At 44.4% G+C, this 20,644-nt stretch overlaps 1 protein-coding gene across 8 annotated transcripts in view; it reads right to left on the bottom strand.

Annotated features, from left to right (window-relative positions):
• Nucleotides 1-832: 832 nt before the first annotated feature.
• The window catches only part of smg7 (SMG7 nonsense mediated mRNA decay factor), a 45,229-nt gene continuing 25,417 nt past the window's right edge, over nucleotides 833-20,644 (bottom strand). For 2 of the 8 annotated variants that reach the window (XM_048244400.1, XM_048244425.1), the window contains exons 5-24: nucleotides 16,940-17,111; nucleotides 16,546-16,617; nucleotides 16,077-16,227; nucleotides 15,597-15,732; nucleotides 14,697-14,859; nucleotides 14,373-14,529; nucleotides 13,156-13,226; nucleotides 12,956-13,016; nucleotides 12,728-12,847; nucleotides 12,076-12,535; nucleotides 11,782-11,923; nucleotides 11,161-11,531; nucleotides 9,399-9,755; nucleotides 9,199-9,207; nucleotides 8,691-8,840; nucleotides 8,370-8,453; nucleotides 7,525-7,684; nucleotides 5,817-5,987; nucleotides 5,301-5,449; nucleotides 833-4,163 (exon numbers count right to left, since the gene is read on the bottom strand). In XM_048244400.1, coding sequence (XP_048100357.1) covers nucleotides 4,050-4,163; nucleotides 5,301-5,449; nucleotides 5,817-5,987; nucleotides 7,525-7,684; nucleotides 8,370-8,453; nucleotides 8,691-8,840; nucleotides 9,199-9,207; nucleotides 9,399-9,755; nucleotides 11,161-11,531; nucleotides 11,782-11,923; nucleotides 12,076-12,535; nucleotides 12,728-12,847; nucleotides 12,956-13,016; nucleotides 13,156-13,226; nucleotides 14,373-14,529; nucleotides 14,697-14,859; nucleotides 15,597-15,732; nucleotides 16,077-16,227; nucleotides 16,546-16,617; nucleotides 16,940-17,111 — 3,270 coding nt within the window. In that variant the 3' untranslated portion in view covers nucleotides 833-4,049. The remainder of the gene's footprint in view (nucleotides 4,164-5,300; nucleotides 5,450-5,816; nucleotides 5,988-7,524; nucleotides 7,685-8,369; nucleotides 8,454-8,690; nucleotides 8,841-9,198; nucleotides 9,208-9,398; nucleotides 9,756-11,160; nucleotides 11,532-11,781; nucleotides 11,924-12,075; nucleotides 12,536-12,727; nucleotides 12,848-12,955; nucleotides 13,017-13,155; nucleotides 13,227-14,372; nucleotides 14,530-14,696; nucleotides 14,860-15,596; nucleotides 15,733-16,076; nucleotides 16,228-16,545; nucleotides 16,618-16,939; nucleotides 17,112-20,644) is intronic. The other 6 variants (XM_048244417.1, XM_048244434.1, XM_048244408.1 and 3 more) reach the window with 5 other exon arrangements.

The following is a 20,644-nucleotide window of genomic DNA, read 5'->3' as shown; positions in this document are numbered from 1 at the left end:
CAACTGGACTTGTTTGTATTTGCTCTGTAATGCTTATAATATTGCAGTGACGTCCTGATAAATGCCCTAAAATGTCTACTGGCCTAAAACATGCTGGCTGCATATACTGTACACCCTACTACGTATACACCCTACTACAACAAAACTAACTTTACATTTCCTGAGTTCTCATTTAGGCTATCAATATAAAAATAATATAGAGAGGGAAAGAGAAAGGAGCCACTTGAAATACACAGGCTATATGGTTTTATTAAAAATATATATTTAATTTTGAGTTTTAAAATCGCCTTGGCCTTTAAAATGCCTTGACCAGTGCAGCGGTTTTCTGTTTACCACCCATTTAATTTGTAACTGTATTTAAATACAGTTACCCATATTTTGTATTTTAAATATGTGATCCTGTTACATGTATTGTGTTACTTCCCAACAATGCTCACTGAATAGATAATTTATTCTTGGTACATCCTTAATAACAAACTAGTTTGTCTTAACTCAAGGTGTTTACTGATATACAATGAAAGGCAGCAGAGGGTTGAACTGAGAACTCCAGAGTAGTTTTTCAAGGTGAAATTTCACCAGCATCATCAGTACTACACAATGTTCATCACACAGCAACACTGGTACTACTAGAACTTCAAAAATGTTGAAATAAAAGATGTACAATCAAGAACTCACTGTTCAGATGGAATAAAAAGCATAAATCTAATTGTAGATTTTAGAATGGCCACGCTATTGGAACTACGCTTATAGGCCAATCTTAATTTTTGTTGTAGCTAATTTTTCATTTGGTGCTTTTCGGCTTGGAAAAATAAATCAATGACAACTTCACAGATTGAGGACATGGTTTACTTTATTAAAGGCATAGCTGATTCCAGCGTTTCCAAATGTCTACAGAAAGACGAACACAAAAATTCAGAACACAGGCCCAAAACAACAGGAGACATCTACTCTCCGCTAGCCAACCCTTCTAGAGGGATTTAAAAACCCTCTCACAGAAAACTCAACGTCTCCTCCACCAGAAACAAAGTATTTTCTGAAGGCCATATTGTCATGCAGAAGTTAGGAGGTCATTCTCTCCTGGCAAGCCAAACTCAGATGGGGACACATGAACCACTGGGGTTTTTAAACCTGTGCTATGCTGCTGTAAAAAAAAGAAGCTGAAACTCAGCTGAAACACCCCGTTTGGGACTTCAGAATGGAATGTTTGAACTGCCCGCAGGTGCTGGGTCGATCTCGTATACTAAATAGTGAAGTGTACATCACAGAAGAGAAAGTCATATTTTGAGGGAGAAATGCTTTCTGCACAGGGAAGTACACAGAAACAATGGCAGTTCAGCAACAAGATCATTTTCAGATGGGTTGCCAAGGGGCTGCTTGCACAGGGACACCACACGTCCACACAGACTGCAATCACGATTGGCGTCTGGCCAAGAGATTTTTATCTACTTGGAAATCAGTTAAAGAGCACTGGTGCAGGTACTGAAAACCCCACAGTGATAAAAAAAAAAAAATCAAAAGGGAAAAAAAAAATACAAAAGGCCAAATAGTCCAACACAGATCAAAGATTTCATGAGCTTATTTTGTCAAGCCAAAGCCTCTGGCCTAAACTGTCCCCGAAAGTTCAATATGATTAACTTTTTAATTTTATTTTTTTTAAGTACATTTTTTAAATGCAACAAGAGTAGCACAATCACACGGCAAATAGACACGTCATTAAGTTGTCTTTAATAAAATGTTCTCTACATGAAAATAAAAACACACTTTTCCCTCATACAAGATACTGTATCTTTCTTAGAACCCTTTTCCGTACAAAATGCATTTACCGTCTGAACCATAAAGAAATTACCGTTGTGGATATATTTCATAGAACTCTAAGCCTATGCAACAGCGACCTCTAGCTTCAAACTGCTGTCCTTAAACAGAGACAGGCCAACCTCGCGGTCCTGGAGAGGACCCTGCCTGGTCTACAAAAGCTCAATCCTAACACTTTATCTACCCCTATAGATAAACCAGCCAATAGAATCAAAACAAATTCACATCTGCTGCACCTATTCTGACACCGCATGACCTAGAAAACAGACCACCTAAGGACCTCGGAATACAGACAGTAGAGGGATGCTGTTGTTGGTAGTGGTGTGACTTGTTCCATTTTTTTTTGTGCTGATTTGTGTAGCGCAGTGCTGGCTATTGTTATGTTGTCTCGCAAGTCATTCCTTCTCCTATCCAACTAAAGACGCTGAAGAGAGAGATGGAGGCACCACCAGATGCCACCCCCCCCTTTTGTCTCGGACTTTACTCGTGACAACAGCCTGCGAGCCAGGACAGTGAGACGTTCTTTCACTGATCCAAGGACAGCTAGTGGTTTGCAAAGTGCTCACTTGTCCCCTCAAAAGTGGCCGCTGGCTTGTGTGCCCCATATTGCTGAACCAGCAGCAGCAGAGTTGCTGGACCCGTTTGCTCGTCCTAACTCCACAGCAGTGCCAACCATGATAGATAGAATCATTTTTGTGTGTGTGTGTGTGTGTGTGTGTTTTTGTTTTTAAAAAAGGAAAAGAAAAAAAAAGAAACATTGAACAGGCACAAGAGTTGATAAAGCTGCTTAAAACTAGTAAAAGGCAGAAGAACATGAACAAAAGAATTTGTCAGTTATGTAGGTAAGCTAGAGCAAAGACATACTTAAAGAACAAAGGGGAGACGGAGGAGGAAGTGGGGGAGAGTCATATTAAATATAAAGACCTCCCCCAGTTTGCAGTAAACTATTGAACATATTTACGCAATAATATTTCAGAAAGCTAAAACTCTACAGAACAAGTCACAAAATACAGTATTGTTAATAATTGCAATCTCAATTGGAGCTAATAATACTACACCCTATAAGCTATGATCTAATCCCTATTTCCTTTTGATTCGGTTGTATTTTTTATTTATCTTTTCCTTTGATGAGCTATAATGTATTGTACGCTTATGAAGTCATCCCAGGCGAGAGTGCAGTGGGGATGCACCTTACTGAAAAAGCCTTTCCACTCTCATCAGCAGAGTGGACGTCACAATGACATCATAGTCCTCATCTACTTCTGATGTCTAACTCTGTTCGGTGCAGTCACAACACAAGACACACTCAAGGTTCCAACAGAACAGTTAGCCAAGAATTCAATTCTTTCCCTTCGTTCGTTCACTCATTCCTCTTACTGCTTCCATCCCCTAGATTCACACTGCCCTCCACTAGCATTAAGAAAACAAATCCAGACTTCTCAAAACTCCAAAAAAAAAGTCTTCTCATTTTCTTCTGAATCTTCAACTTTTTTTTTTTATGCGTTTTCCTTTTCCCTTAAAACATCACTTTCAACACCTCCCCCTCCCACACGTAGCACACTCCCACACACACATCTCCTCTTACATGTGCAGTGTGCCAGTCACACACAGAGTGAATCGTGCACATCATAAGGGGAAGCCGATAACAGAGTGTGAGTCAGCAGAGTTTGGGTCGGGTGGAGTCTTCCAGAATCCCAAGACCCAGGAGAGACAGGAGGGTAGCCTTGAACCAAACCCCATCCCCAAACCAGGGAAGCATGGCGGAAGGGGTGGGTTGGGAGGGGTCTAGTCAAAGAGGAAGTCTAGAGTTTCACTTCCTCTGTGTCAGAGAGTTTCTGCTGCGGCTACGTGCTGAGCAGCGTGATGGGTCAGGTGCTTACATGCCCTCACTGCCCCAAATGGGCACAGGGTGAGAGACCTAGAGACAGATAGAGAGAGAGAGAGAGAGAGAGAGAGAGAGAGAGAGAGAGAGACAGAGAGAGAGACAGAGGAGAGGAGAGGGCTGCACCTCCCTCATTTCGGTCAGGCGAGCGGTTTGGTGTTGGAGCCTGTCGCTACGCATCGTTCACCGTCTCCAGCCTCCATACGCCGCTACTTAGCGCCGGTAATTGCCGATTGGAGCTCGTGTCATTTTTTTCATCTCTTCTTCTTCTTCAGCATCTTCTTCTTCATCATCCTCTTCTTCCTCTTCGTGTTGAGTACGAGGTGTGAGTCGGGCGCAGGGCTCCGGCGGCCCCTCAGTGCGGTGGGTTCATGGGGCCGTGGCCGCGCTGCTGCTTCTGCTTCTGCTGCATCAGCAGCTGCTCCAGCGCAGACGGCCCGGGCTGCATCATGGAGCTCGACCAGATGGACTGAGGACGACACATACGCAGACACACAGTGTTACCAAAACAACTTTACACATTACCCCGGCCCCTTGAAGTTGTTCTTACCTTAAACAATATGGCACAACAGGGATAAGCTGAGCAACGACAACAAGGAATGGTTCATCAACTGTTGTACGGGATCTTTGCCTTATAATACAGTGATTTAAAACCACTGTCCCGCGGCACACCAGTGTGCCATGAGAGATCATCAGGTGTGCCGTGGGAAATTATCCAATTTCACTTGGTCCAATTCACAATTGGTCCAAAAAACATGTATTATCGAGTTGTTGCAAATAGTAGGCTATGCCATTGTTGAGCATCTGTGCCTGCAATGTAGTGTCTTTCTAAGTATATAAATACTCTTTCTCTATATTTCTGCTTTCTATATATTTCTGCATTTATCCCAATCGGTGAATTAGTGAAACACACTCAGCACACAGTGAGGTGAAGCACACACTAATCCCGACGCAGTGAGCAGCCTGCTACAGCGGCGCTCGGGGAGCAGTGAGGGGTTAGGTGCCTTGCTCAAGGGCACTTCAGCCGTTCCTACTGGTCTCTCTCCAATTGTCGGCAAGTGTTGCCCATAGGTGTTTGCCCCCAGCAATATGACGGCCGCGTTCAAGTAGCCTATGCCACTTAATAGAACTCGATGTACAATGCAATATCTAACTTTCTATCTATGGATGAAAATATGGAAAACAGTGACTGCCTAGCCTACTTGAAAAGGAAAAAAAAAAATGCAGACTCTGAAAACTGTAAACAAATGGAGAGACTAAATGATCTAACAAAATGTACCTTGGCCCAAAAAAAGACAAAAGAACTGTTATAATATGCCTTATGCCCCCTCACTTAAAATCTTGAGACTGTACCAATGTGCAAAGACCAAATATAATAAACTTAGGGTTGCTACAAATAAACAGCACAGATAGATTGATGGATCCATAGATAGATAGATCGATCCATCCATCTATCAGTAGTAACCTTGATAACTTGATAACTGTTGCTTAGGTGTGCATTTCCAAGTACTCTTTACAGAGGACAGGTCTTCTCTGAAGCAAGGTGTTAATACTGTACCAGCCTCGAGCAAGAGAAATGAGACACAATGATGGTGTGGGGGGTTACCTTGAGGCTGTCCAGCAGGTTGGTGGAGGAGTCCTCCATGGGCATGTCTTGGGTGGCCCAGCTGCTTGTAGGGCCGCCCTGGTGCCAGCTGGTCTCAGGGGCCGAGGGCGAGGACGTGGGCAGGTAGTCCAGCCCGAAGCCACTCACGCCTGCAGAGAGAGAAAGAGAGAGAGAAAGAGAGAGAGAAAGAGAGAGAGAAAGAGAGAGAGAAAGAGAGAAAAAGAAAGAGAGAAAAAGAAAGAGAGAAAAAGAAAGAGACAGAGAGAGACAGAGAGAGACAGAGAGAGACAGAGAGAGACAGAGAGAGACAGAGAGAGACAGAGAGAGACAGACATCAGCACAGTCAGCCCACTTCAACTCCTTTTTGACAGAATATCCACAATGATTACATAACACGAGATAGTAGCACAGAACCCACAACGAGAGTGGACATGACAGGTCATGAGTGGTAAGACAGTAAGGCCAACCACGCCAAGTGAATTTGGTGTAGTGAATAAAACCGGGAACCCGGCGTACCAGTCTTCTCTGCCTTCCAGCGGTCGGTGACTCTCCGGTCTCGGCTGTCGGGCGTGCCGATTGGCCCAAAGTTGGAGAAGGGCAGCGAGGGGTGGCTGTGTGTGGGTGGGGAGGAAGGCAGGCTGCTGGGGTTGGAGGAGTGGGGGGACTGGCTGGCAGGCGTTGAGTGGTCTGGTGAGAGGGACAGATGCAAATGCGCCATTTAGACAAAAACAAAATCACATGTACTGATACGAGCCATCAAATTTAGCAGACAAACTGAAGTACAGCACGATTAGAAATGTTCCATGAGTATGTGTACTCCATAGGAATCAAACCCATGCCTTTGGTTTAGTATGATCCACACAACCAGCTGAGCTACACTCTGCAGACCTGCCAACCTTGAAGAAATTTTTCGAGTAGCACCGAGCCGAGAAAAAACTTTGGCCTTTATACATGCAGCCAAAAACAGACATAACCATGCACACAAGATACATTTAGGATAGCAACCAATCTTTGATCTCGGATATCTATCTAGATTTGATCCAATGTGTGCAAATTGAATCTTTTACAGTAGCTTTACAATGTTGACAACCTGTTTTAGAGCCCAAAAATCCTGACCTATGAAAAACATGTTGATAGGGACTGATGTGGATAATGTTGTCCATTTTCTTATATGTTGTCTCTATTCAATCATGTCTGGTCTATTATTACCTCTTTACAATCCATTATCATTAGCCATTTCATTTGTAAAGAAATAAATCTATCCCTCATCCTATGCCAACATATTTAATTCACCTGAATATAGTAGATAGAGACTTCTACTGGACATCTACTGTTGTCAGTATGCAGTTAATCCCTTAACTTACAAGTTCTGTTTTCTTTTTTCGTTTTCTTTTTGCGGTGTCTTTCTGCCACAGGTGAGGCTGCAACGATTACATTATCCTAACTAAAGGGATAGGTGCGCAATCTTCACTTTGATGTGAAAATGTGTGGTTGCTACGCAAAATGCATACAGGTTGGCAGGTCTGACTCTGGATTGAAGTGATGACATGACATGCCCTCTCAAAGATAAAACAACAAACAACAAATGGTGCTCTAATTTCATTGCTGGGCATCTTTATTTAATTATTAAACTAGATGTACCGCATAGCGGTACAAAATATGACCGCCGCTCAGTCCTGTACATCCATTCTGCGAAAATAAATCACATTAATCAATTTGTCTCCATCTTCTACTCCAACCCCCACTCTTGAAACTTTTGTGTATGCTTGTTTGGCATGTGTGTTTGCAGGCCGCACAGAAAGTAGCCTACTGGCGCTGCAAAGGTGGATAGATTTGTAGCACTTGCCAAAAAATGTGTAGCATTGTTATAAAACCTTTAAAATATCTAAACAATTACAACTAAGGCAGTTCCTCACAATCCATCCATTGCAACTTGACTGATGAAAGGTACACCTGTAGGCTACATTGTATTTGGGAAAAGAAGAAGGTAGTGGCCCCCGGGGACCAAGCGAAATTTTTCCGTAAAAGTCTAGTGGGGCTAAATACCCACCAAATTTCATGTGCCCCGGTGTTTCGGTGTCCCGGGTATCGTTGACCAAAGATTCAGGAAGTAGATGACGGGGGGGGGGGGGGAACTTTGACAATCCCTTTATGACCGCTTCGCTATCGGCGGTCATAATTCAACCCTGTATAGATTAAATAAAGACAAAGAGGTTGGACGTACCAGAGCTGGCAGGCAGGGAGGGGGACCAGGGAGTTCCTTCAAACAGGGAATAGAGCGAGTGCTCCTGGTGCATTATGGGAACGTCAGGTTTGGGTGTGGGTGGGTGTGGGTGCTTCCCATAGGCCTCGCTGAAAATGCTGTTGTTCTGATAGGAGTTCTCCTGAGGACACAGCAAGAGACAAATCATTAGTGGCATCCTGACACTCAAAGGGATGGCATACTATAAACACCCACACGTGAAATACTCTGGTGGCCTATACGCCAACCACTCCAACACAGACTGTCTGTGCTGACTTGGCACATAGTGCAGCCATGGCAGTGTTCACCTTAGCTCACCAGCCCGAGGGGTAGGAACAGCAACTGTCTACACCTCAGTGGATGTGCGACTTCTCCACAACACTTCAACACACATTCATGTAGCTGGGGACAGTCAGAGGTGGCCGCATCTGCTGATCAGCAGGGCTCCTCCTGAGCCTCCTGTGTCAGCAGCTCACACAGGCATGGAGCTGACAGACTTGCGAAGTGTGTAGGGATCAGAGGCAAGGCTGTGTGTGTGTGTGAGAGAATAAAGCTGATGATACATGGGGCAAATTTTTGAGCAATGTTGCTGGACAGTGTCCTTCATTGTTGTGGTTCTGGCATGTTCCCTTTGATATTGTGCAATAATTTATTTTTTGGAGAACGTTAATAATCAGTAGGCAAATCATCATGATCATCCAATGAGAATAAATGGAACTGGTTATGTGGTTGCCCAGCAGAATTGCTCAAATAGTTACTCCATGTATCATCATCTTAAGAGTGTATGTCTATATGAATGAGTGAGTGAGTAAATGAGGCAGCCTGACCTGGATGGGAAACCCAGCGCGAGTTAGCAGTGAAGAGGATTGACCCATCACCTCAGCACTCTCCATCCTAGACTGATTTGGCAACTGGAAAACACAAGACATCCATCCATCAGTCACTACCACAGTAACCACATTCAATTCCTTCACTCCACTGACATTAAACCATATAAATACACTTGAGCCATTTTATTCAGTACTCTCCTTCTATCATTTATCTCCAGTGGAAGTCATAATGTTACAAACACTCCTTCTATTACAGGTTAAACCCCACAGCAAGGCCTCCACAACAAGCCCAGGAGTGACAAAGAGGAAGCTACATACAAACATGTTTCTCCCAGGAGCAGAGCTAAGAGGGCCAGCCACGGCCTGGTAGAAGCCAGGAGGCTTAGCAAAGACCAGCTCCTCCTCCTCCTCAAAGTCCGCCAGTGTTTTTAGCAGGTCGGGAGGAAGAAGAGGGGAGCTCTTGTTGTCCTAGTGGAAGATATGAAGAGCAGAGCGAAGGAAAGAGGAAAGAAAGAGAGATAGATAGATAGATAGATAGATAGATAGATAGATAGATAGAGAGAGAGAGAGAGAGAGAGAGAGAGAGAGAGAGAGAAAGCCCATAAGAAAAAGGGAAAGAGGAACAGCAAAGGCAGGCAGCTGGAGGATACGAATATGTTCTTATAGACTAAACTGATTTGTTAAGTCTTTCGCTGGCTAGTAGTTCAAACTGAAACATTCTGAACAAATGCTGCAGTTCTGTACATTATGTGTTGAAAGAGCACAGCATGCTGAGGACAATTAGGGGAAAGAGCTGAAACAGAGAAGGAAATGGAAACAAAAGCACCTTTTCAGGCTAGGAAAAAAAAAGGACAGCACAAAGTCAACCCTCCGCACCTGTTTTTTTTTAACAGTTTGCTATTCTTTTGAGTCACATCCTGCCTTTAATTTTCAGAAATATTTAAAAACAATCAATTATGATGGCCGAGTTCTAACCACGGCATGGGGTTTGCCTCCCCATGCACAGTGTCGATGTTTCCTCCTCACCTCATACGGCGGGCCCCTGGGGACGTTCTCCTGGTCGGGGCAGAACATCCCCGGCTGGCGCTTGGTCATGCGTTCGCCCATGCCTGAGCGGTACAGGGACTCCCAGTAGAAGTCCTGCTGCACCTTGACCTCGGGGAACTTGGGCTTCTTGTCCATGACGGCGTTGGGCGGCTGCATGGGGACGCTGGGGGACATGGAGTGCTCAAAGAGCTTGAGCGGGTCCTGGGGCGGCATGAAGAAGGATGATGGCGGCGGCTGCTTGACCGGCATCTGCATGGGCATCTTGGGCATGGGGCCCTGAGGCTGCGCCGGCGCCTGGCTCCACATCTGCCCGGTCTGCTCTGCCACCGACATGTACTGTTGCACAGAGAGAGGGAGGAGGGGGGTAGAGAATTAACAACTCTTCTAGGGGTGTGAATCTCTCATGTAAAAGACGATACGATTCGCATCTAGATACATGGGCACGATTCGATACAAGAAAAGATACATGTTCATAAAAAACGATTCAGTACGATTCAGTATGATTCGATGCGATGCGATTCGATGCAATTTGATGCAGTTCAAGAATGAAAAGCATTCTGAAAGATTTTTTATCATTTGCTCAAGGTGCACATTCATTTTATATTATCAGTTACCATGGTCATGGTTGTCAATTAGGCAAAAAAATGAATATGATTATCTAAACTGAGGTTTGTTTCATATACTGTATTGAAATGAAAAAAGAATAGTTTACATTTCAGTCAAAAAAACTCTTTTTTATAGACTTTATAGATTTTATAGAGTTATAACTGATTGTTTTCATGGAGCTGTAGCCTTGTTGAGGTAAGACAATACCGAAATAATATAAAACAGTGCTTAAGACACTCTTGGCCTTTTCTCATATAGCCTACAAGAATAAAATAGGCCTACATATCAAGGAAATCTCTGGGTTTATTTTGTTCCAACGGTAGACCTAATGCAGAAACCCATAATGCCTGAGTGAAGGCATTAACCTATAAAGTCTGAGTGAATATGTATTGGCTAATAATTTGTGCATCTTTTTAGCAAAGGCCAAATTATTATTTAACATTAAGGAAATCCCTTCATCAAACGTAAGGCTATACTCTACAGACTATCGTTGCTGTTTAGTGTTTAATTTCGCGCTGCATTTTGAAAAACAAAAGAGTAAAAAACTGTAAAACAAACGACCGAGTGCGAGTTGTCACATGCTTAAGTTGCAGTAGATGTATGGGTAATGAGGTCATTTGACAACTTTGGGCAATGAATGTAGCCAAAAACGAACTGCATTACCCACAATTCCGTGCCACGTATAGTTTCAAAACCGGACATGGGATGAACGCGCTCCTTGGAACGTAAATGAGAGTCTGAGCGAGCAGAAAAGGTTGTGAACCGATTCGTAACAAGTAAATCGATATAACGACCGGTTCATTTCAGTTTTATTCCGATACGGGGCTTCACGTATCGTTGTAGCCGTATCTTACACGTTAAAAATGGATACCGATACGTATCGGTTAATCTTTACACCCCTAAACTCTTCCCTTACAGCTGCAGCTCACTGGCCCAACAGGGTTTTTAGCATCATCATAAAACAACCTCCTGAAGGAATATTGACCCACTAGGGCCAAGAGCAAGTCAAGGAGAGATGGCAGCTTATTGACCGGGAGACATCTCACACACACACAGACAGGAAATAAATGAGGGTGTAAAGGATACATTTATATATAAAACACACTAAAATTACGTCCTGGGGGTGAGGTCTGACCTGCTGCATGCCGTGGTGGTGCGGTGGGCTCTTGCCCAGCTGGGCAGCCTGCTTGGTGGGCGACTGCTGCTGCTGCTGCACCTGGAGCTGCACGGACTGCTGCTGCAAGGCCTGCTGGGAAGGCTGCTGTGGAGGCGGCTGGGTCTGTGGAGCCTGGGGCGGCCCCTGGCTCATGGCCCCGGGGCCCGAGGGCCTCTGCTGGCTGTAGGGAATGTGCGAGGGTTTCCCAGACTGCACCTGGCTGGCGGTCTGGGCATGAGTGGCAGGCTGGAGGAAAGGCGCAGGCACAGAGACGTTGGTGGGGAAAGTGAAGCCGGGGCTCATGGAGAAGGCCACGGGTGGAGGGATGACGTATGGAGGGGGAGGGAAACCTGAGGACCCACACAAGCACATACACAAGAGCCGATCATCAGTCAACATCTTTCCAATTATAATCTGTCACACCTACAGCTGATAAATGCTTCGGACTGATAAATTCCTGATAAATGACTAGCATGCATTCATGCGCCTGTTTTAATTAAGGACACAGTTGAGTGCCACCGTAAATTCCTAAGCTGATTAATACTGAAATACAGGCAGTGACGTTGTCTGTGTGAGAATGTGTTTGCTGGTGGTCTGTACCTGCTCGGCTGGGCAGCGGTGGGAAGGCCCCTGGGTGATGGATGGGGATGAACTGAGAGGAGCCGCTGGTCTGGCTCTGGGTGACGGGAGTCTTCCTCGCCTCGGACACCGGAGTCTTCCTCACTTCAGCCTGTGTCTTCACCTTTGCAACACACACAAAACAGTACATTGATTACTGTAATGCTATGCAAACATCACTTAAATTGAATGTTGTCTAAAGGCAATCCAATGGAGTAATAGGAGCTGTCAACACCAACAATTCTGGACTTAGTGCTAATACACTTCAGCGGTCACCTGGCTGTTGAGTACCTGTTTCCCAGCATCGGGGGTTTTGTCGTGGCTGTTCTTCTTCACCTCGCTCTTCCGCTTGCCTTCCTTCTTCTGCTCGTTCTTGCCGGTGGCGCCGTTGCCCTTGGTGTAGCCGGGGCGCTCTTTGCCGCCGCCGCCGCCGTCCCTCTGGTGCTGGCCGCGGCCCTGGCCCTGGCCCGGGCCCTGCTCCCGGCTCTGCTCGCGGGGCTTGATGTTCTCCTTGAAGGTGACCACAGGCCTGTCGCTGCTGTCCAGCGTGCTGTTCTGGCTCTTCCCGGCCGACAGGACCGACCGGAGGCCCAGAGAGCCCTCTTGGGATATCTGCTCGCCGTTTGACGACTCCTGGAGGACGGGCGTGTCCTTCTCCTGGGGCTCTTCGATCACGTTCTCTGGGATGTCGGTGATGAAGAGCAGCAGGTCATCGCTCACACTGTACTGGATAAGCCTGAGAGCACAGCAGGCAGCCAGACAGACAGAGAAGAGAAACCCAGTGTCACCTCAGCAGTCATCAAAAGACTCAATCAATTGCACTCTTAGAATCTGGTTTAGAATTACATTTCACCTCACTATAAATAAAGGAGCAGAGGCCTGAATGCATGGACAACATAAAGAGCAACGATATTCTCAAACCCCTCACCCAGGCTGGTTGTCTGCCACCCACTTGCCCAGGCTGATGAGGCGCTGATGGCGAGAGCGCACCACAAGCCCATCCTTCCCGACTGCAATGCCCTGATGCCCTTTGGAGAAGTCCAGTGTCCTGGAGGGCATGCATACCATGTGAGATATGGACGGCAAGTAGCAAAACTAAAAAAAAAGAGTCATCATTACAAGGACACCTTTCATGACCTTTGCCTTTGCTACTCACCGTAAGGCAGGACGGAGGGCCAAAAAGCCTTGCAGCTCGAACTCTTCAGGGAGAGGGGTGGCTGAACAGGACAAACAGACCATTTCAAAAGACAACATATCAGAATAATACCACCAATGTCAGTTCAATATTGCCATGTTATTGACTGTGAAAACAAATGATGGGTAAGGGACACAAAAGTTTGACACAAATAGCAATACCTGATACACAGGACAACTCATCTTCCTTGAGCTGGAAGCTGTTGAGAATAGACACAAGCCACGGCCAGATGCTAGAGAGAGAGAGGGAGGGGTTCTTGATTTATTATGCTACAAAGTTATTATGCTACAAAGTTACTGACAGATTTAAAGGTCAAATCGACAGTTTTTTCCATACACATGAAAATACCTGATCAGACTAACCGACAACCCATAAGATAGCTAAATTTGAAATGAGATCTGATCTGTTTCTACTAGGAGAAATAAGTAGCAATAGGAATAGATTGAGAAGAGATCATAAGTGCGTGAGCTCCCATGTACACGCCCCCAGAGTGTAGCGCTGTAGCTGTCTGGCTGCGTTAGCTGTAGCAACTCGAGCTAGGTAAAACCGATTGTTTGCGGTTTTTTTCGTACCGACAGTACTGCGTGACCACTGCGTGACCTCTGCGTTCAAGGTGCTCTAAGCGATGTTACGCACCTTCTAGCTAAAACATTTCTTGTCACATACAACAAACATCTCCTCACAATCCACTAGCTGCCCGTCCCCTGAATACACTGTAAAAACAATGTGGTCTCTGTAGACAGCACGGTCTCCAAAAAGGCAGCAAAAACAGTCTAGTGCAGCCTGGACCATGAAACATAAACTTTTCCAGTCATTCACCGACGAGATGCGCATTCAGGAAAGTTCCAGTTGCATGGGAGGGAGGGAGGGGTGAGCTAGCTATCTGTTTTGTTTGAAGTGACGTTACCCAACATCCCTTAGCACACCTTTGATTCAAATAAGGTATAATATTATTAAAATTGATGGAAAAAACTATTCATACATATTCACATTTGTTACATTTCTACCTGCATGTTTCCGTAAATGTTGCCCTGACAACCTTACATTTTAATCCCACAGCTGATCAGAACTCTTCCCTTGATTATGAGAATGTCCATTTTTAACTCCAATAGCACAGTGGATAAAAACACAGGCAGATGTGCACATTCTTGAGCTGAGTTTTCATGAATGTGCACAGAATATGTGAATGAGCCCAATCCCACTGATAAAACCCCCTCTCCACATTGTTAGTGTCTGTTACACATAATCATTTCAACAAATTGGAATTATGTTCGACACATTAACAATCAGTAGTCCTCTTATGCCCCCACGACCCCTTACATTTTAAGACCCCCAAAGAGAACAGAAAAAAGTAAAAGTAGCAGTAGTTGGAACGTACTACTGCCTCTTGTCCACAACACTCTCTGTGAAGACAGTGGGCCGCAGCTTGAGCCAGTCCAAGGACACTTTGATGGCTGGCAGAGGACACTCGCCCATGATCTCCTCTCTGCTCTTGTTGAGTAACACGCGGCTGCACATCACTCCGAGGAAAGACACTGAGGGTAAACAGCAACACAGACGTGATTTTATCGGCACCTCTTTTAAGCTGCAGAAATGTCTTCTAAACAAATCCCAACTGCGGCTCTGATCTTTAACCCCCACAAAATAATAAAGATGATTATTCTTTTGTAAATGAATAAGCCAACAAGGCAGCGCTACTCACTGAAGAGGCCCAGGAGCTGGAACCAGCTGATCTGCTCGTCTGAGCTGTAGCTCTGTTCGTCCGCCTCGTTGGTGAAGTCCCGCAGGTGGTGCAGCTCAAACAGGTTAATCACCGTGATGTGGACCAGCTGCTGGGAGCTGAACGCTTTCTGGAGAATCAATCTCTGCCAGGGACACGCACACAAAAAAGAAAAAAGTGTGACGACACTCATGACTGTATAACTGACTATTTATAAAATTATTATGTTTAAAAATGCAGTACAATCACCCATTCAGAAATACAACTCAAGTAAAGAATGCATAGTCAAAGAAATCTTTCAAAGAAAATAGATAGATGGGGCAGCCGTGGCCTACTGGTTAGCACTTCGGACTTGTAACCGGAGGGTTGCCGGTTCGAACCCCGACCAGTAGGCCCTTGAGCAAGGCACCTAACCCCTCACTGCTCCGCGAGCGCCGCTGTTGTTGCAGGCAGCTCACTGCACCGGGATTAGTGTGTGCTTCACCTCACTGTGTGCTGAGTGTGTTTCACTGATTTACAGATTGGGATAAATGCAGAGACCAAATTTCCCTCACAGGATCAAAAGAGTATATATAGTTATACTTAGATAGATAGATACTTTATTGATCCCCAAGGGGAAATTCAAGATTCATGGGACTCTTATTTCATTTATGCATTTGTATCATATGTCAAGATTATGAGGGCAGCCATTCAGAGCAGATGAAGTTAGCACTTGAGGTGTACAGAGGACCTTACATAACAATTTGTTTATTAACTTAAAACAGCCACAGAGCAAGAGTAAACAGCAAAGAAATATAAATCTGCTTGAGGAGAAAAACAGTTTCTTCAGTTTGATGATAAAGCTGCTGTGACATGTCTGGTGTAACACTGGACTAAGGGTACCTGAAACTGCTCCTCCAGCTTCTCCCTCAGGGTGTTCAGCTTGTCCAGACTCTTGCTAAGGTACACATGACCGTGGAACTTGATGAAAGCCTTAATGAAATCGGAGACGCTCCACTTGGTCTTCACCTCATCACGACTGTGGAATGAAGGGAGAAAGATAAGGGAATGGTTTAAAATTCTTTCAAACAAACCTACCAGATCAATGTGTAAAGTGATTGGTTTAAAGGCATATTGCACATAAAGATCAAAACATACTATTGGATTTCTTCCAATAGTTTCTACCAATTCGTTTAGCTGACACTTTCCAGGCAGCCAAGAGTACAGTGCAAATATCCATTTCTGTATGTATGCTCACTGGATATCAAACTCAAAAACTTAAATATCAGTAGGGTTGATAACACATTTCTCTGCTAGCTACGCGTGAAGAGCTCCCTTCATCTCCCAGCTGTTCCCTTCCCTTCCTGCCGTGAGAGATGTTACCTCTCGAGAGCTTTGGAGAGCGCTTTCTGCAGGTTGGTGGACGCTGCAGGGAAAGGGAACTTCACAGCGATGCTACGGCAGTAGTAGAATATGGTGGTGAGGTGGTCTCCTTTGGAGGAGGCCAGGATTGCGAGTTGATTGTAGGGCTGGCCTGCATGAGGACAGAACACAAAAGTAAGATGTTTCTCACAGCAATTTAAACTTCTACTAACAAATGTGATGTCCCCCCCCCCTCAACAAAAACAAGAACCCACTTTATCCTATGCCATCACAAGTATAAATCAGAAGCAAATTGCAATGATAAAATCGCATGTGTAAGTGCTGCAATTGTGTAATGTTCATTACAATGCATATGTTTCATTGGATTAGCCAAGTAGAAATAAAATAAGATCAAATAAAACAGAAAAGTGTTAAGGAGAGTCTTAAACCTGTAAAAAAAAAAAGAAAAGGTAATTCATGCCACACTTGCCATTTGAAGGAACGAGCTGGGCTGCATGTCTGTAGTAGGATTCTGCCTGGCTGGTTTGATTGCGGTAGCGTGCTGAAGGGGAAGCAGAGGAAGAGTCAATACAAACCTACAAGCTTCATTTAGGTGAATTACAGAAAATTCTTGGATTTCTCTATGAGACCATGTATAGCTACAGCAATTGCAATGCAAATGATGCTGTGAACTGCAAAATTGTAAAAATATTATACTCTTATTGAACATCAAAGGGTGACTTCAATAAGACCCCTTACCACCCCTCAAAAAAAAAAAAAAAAAAAAAAAAAAAAAGTTTATCCAGTAATCCACACACACACACACACACACACACACACACACTCCCTGTGGCGCCTCAACTGGCTGGTGTTGATGGCCTCACCAATGTCTCCAAGATGAACAAGACAGTGCTGGCAGATGTAGGAGCAGGAGCTGGGTTGGGGCTTCACTATGCTGCTGGTGATGCTCTGTTTATTGCTGATGATACCCAGCTGAGATGATTTCACACGACATGGCAAGTCCACATTGAAAACTGTGCAGAGTTCTTGTAACAACTGTGAGAGAGAGAGAAGGAAAAAAAAAAAACTGAAAGACTTTGACTATTTTCTCCCTCTAAAACAGCAGTTCCCAAACTTTTTTTCCCACAGACCACCATCAACATCCGGACTCTGCTTGCGTACCCCCACCATTGGACACACAAAAAAGTAACACATTCTTTTGACGCATTCCAGGCATCATGTTTAATTAGCCGCCCTACATGATAACAAATAACCACCTCCACCCTCATCATTCTGCCCCCTATCCCATCGTTACCTGTCCCCTGCTCTGTTTCTCTCGCTTCTCCTCTTCGATCCCTTTGATTAGGCCTTTTGGACAGTGTCCCTGTTTTTAGCCAGTTTTCCATGTTTGCGTAGCCTTCTACCTAGCCTATACTTCCACGAAACTAACGCGCCAGATATTCTGGCTGCCTGCAGGACATCATGTGCATTGTGGGTAGCTTATTTTGTTATTGAAAACATAGCCTACTATAGAGTTTACAAATGATTTCCTTTAATTTCATGTTTCCATATCATTAAAACCTGATTCTAAATTATTTATTATTTATGAATTAATTAGAATATTAATTAATGAATAATTTTTAACACCTTTCTGACATTGCCCTTTTCATCTCGCATATCCCCTAGTGGCAGCTTGCGTAACAGTTTGGGAATCCCTGCTCTAAAAGATCGGGTTTTCCCTAGGATTTCAGGGGGCTTAGGTGCTAAACCAGCCTACATTTTGGAACTGTTTTTTTTTTATTTTATTTTTTAGGGCTGTCAATCGGTTAAAACAAAATCATGTAATTAATTATATACTCTTTGATTAATTGATCTAAATCAGGATGTCCAGTCCAGCATGAAGAGCCAAAAAAAAAAAATTCCACACAACTCAAAAAGAGCCGCACATCAAAAAAAGATGCCCACACTACAACAGCGACTTAGGCCTACAGTTTAAGATAGATCTTCTCTTTTTCATTTAAAGTGAGACACTTGGCAGATTATCTACAAATTATCGTTTTCAGGAATGAGTATAGCAAGCAACAAAGATATCTGACACACATCACAAATTCCCCATCACTGAATGACTTATTAGCATGAGAAATACTCCAATGTACAAATTGATAAGATGCCAATGTGACCATCAAATGTTCCGTCGGGTGTTCAGTACATTTTTTTTAAGAGAAAATACACAAAAAGAAAACGAGTCTGCTTCTCTGACTGACGTCTATGTATCCTACCTTTACCTTGTACTTGCAAAGGTGCCTTTGGGAAATGTTCAGGTTTGAAGCTTTAGGCATCAGTTAAGTCTGGCATACCAAGTACCAAACTAACGTGTAGAACACGTTTTTTAACGGTGTTATTTTGGTTACGTTGACATATCAACCAGAAGGGTTATGCTAGCCTACAAAAAAGATGAATCCTCCTTTTGAATGTCTGTGTTCCGATTTACGCTTAGCGTCAGGGTTTTCCTAATTGCAACAGTAGCATTACACCTGGCTAAAGAAACAAACATGTCTGCTTCTTTTTGGGCTAGATTCCAGATAGATAGATACTTTATTGATTCCCAAGGGGAAATTCAAGGGTCTCAGTAGCATACAGACATCACACACAACATGCACTTACAGCAGAAATGGTAAACATAAGTATAAGTATAAACATAAAACTAAACTCCACTGTACAATAAAGACAGTAGAAGATAAGAAAGATAAGAAAACTAACAAAACTAAATACACTATATAAATTAAATTAAGAAAGTCCAATGTGCTTGAGGGTGATCAAGCATAAGACGCTTGTAATGACAGGGCCGGGACTGGTAAGGTGCTAAAGGGAGTGAGTGTCATGGTGAAGGTGCAAACAGTAGTCCAACCATAGTCCTTAGTTATGTGTGCATGGCAAGGTGCTCAAGAGAGTGAGTCATGGTGAAGGTGCAAAAAGTAGTCCAACATTAGTGCAACAGTGCAAGAGTAAGGTCTAGAGACCAGCATAAATAATATGGACAAATAGGAGAGTAAAGTATAATGTAGACAAGGTAAAATAAAAAACTATTTCAGTGCAAGAACAGGTTGAGGTAATAGGGTTATAACCATTCATTCATTCAGTATTGTAGCAGAAGCCTGACCGCAGCCATTGATCATGTGTGCTAATATAGCATGAAAAACAGTGTAGCAGTAAAACAGTAGTGAAAACATTAGGCTGTGTACATTAGTAAAACAGTAGTAAAACAGTAGTAAGCAGTAGTGGGCAGTCAGTACTCAAACAAGGACATGGAGAGGCAGACAGACTAGGCAGAGAAGTCTCTCTCTCCTCTTCCCTTTAGTGAGGCATTGAACAGTCCAATGGCCCTAGGAACAAATGACTTCCTCAGCCTTTCAGTTGTGCATGGCAGTGAGCGAGGTCTCCAGCTGATCAAGCTCTTTTGGTTTTATAGTGCTGTAGAGCGGATGACATTCATTGTCCAAGATGTTGATCAGTTTGTTTAGGGTCCTTTTGTCAGATATTGAAGTGATGCACACCAGTTCAGCTCCCACTACAGAGCCAGCCTTCCTTACCAGCCTGTCAAGTCGCCCAGCATCCTTCTTCTTTGTGCTTCCTCCCCAGCATACCACTGCATAGAAGAGGGCGCTGGCCACAACAGACTGATAGAACATCCTGAGGAGCTTGCTGCACACATTGAAGGACCGCAGCCTCCTCAGGAAGTACAGCCTGCTCTGTCCTTTCTTGTAGAGTGCATCAGTGTTGGTTGACCAGTCCAGTTTATTGTCCAGGTGGAGACCCAGATACTTGTAGGTGCTTACCACCTCCACATTAACCCCATCAATAGAGACTGGTAGCAGAGCGGGCTTAGACCTGCGGAAATCCACCACCATCTCCTTGGTCTTTGAAGTGTTTAGTTGAAGGTGATTGAGTTTGCACCACTGCACAAAGTCCTCCACCAGGCTCCTGTACTCCTCCTCTTGCTCGTCCCTGATACACCCCACAATTGCAGTATCATCAGAAAACTTCTGCATGTGGCATGACTCGGTGTTGTAGCAGAAGTCAGATGTGTACAGGGTGAACAGGACTGGAGAGAACACAGTTCCCTGTGGCGCTCCGGTGCTGCTGATCACAGTGTCAGAGAGGCAGTTCTTCAGTCTGACGGTCGCTCGGTCAGGTAATCTGTAATCCAGGTTACCAGGTGAGCGTCCACACCCATCTGCAAGATCTTGTCTCCCAGTCTGAGGGGTTGGATGGTGTTAAAAGCACTTGAGAAATCAAAGAACATGATTCTCACAGCACTTTTCCCCTTGTCTAGGTGAGAATGTGTCCTGTGGAAAAGATAAGTGATGGCATCGTCCACGCCCACTTTCTCCTGGTATGCAAACTGTAACGGGTCTAGTGCATGGCGTACCTGGGGTCTGAGCATACATAAGACCAGTCGCTCCATTGTTTTCATCACATGTGATGTTAGAGCGACAGGCCTGAAGTCATTAAGCTCGCTGGGGTGTGGTTTCTTGGGGACGGGGGGCAGGGCTCGAAATTAACTTTTTTTCTCAGGGTCCCGCAGCTGT

Source organism: Alosa alosa, chromosome 1 (assembly GCF_017589495.1).
Source record: "Alosa alosa isolate M-15738 ecotype Scorff River chromosome 1, AALO_Geno_1.1, whole genome shotgun sequence".
Lineage (NCBI taxonomy): Eukaryota > Metazoa > Chordata > Actinopteri > Clupeiformes > Clupeidae > Alosa > Alosa alosa.
Note: the sequence above shows the minus strand (reverse complement) of the source record. Positions and strands in the feature narration are given on the sequence as shown.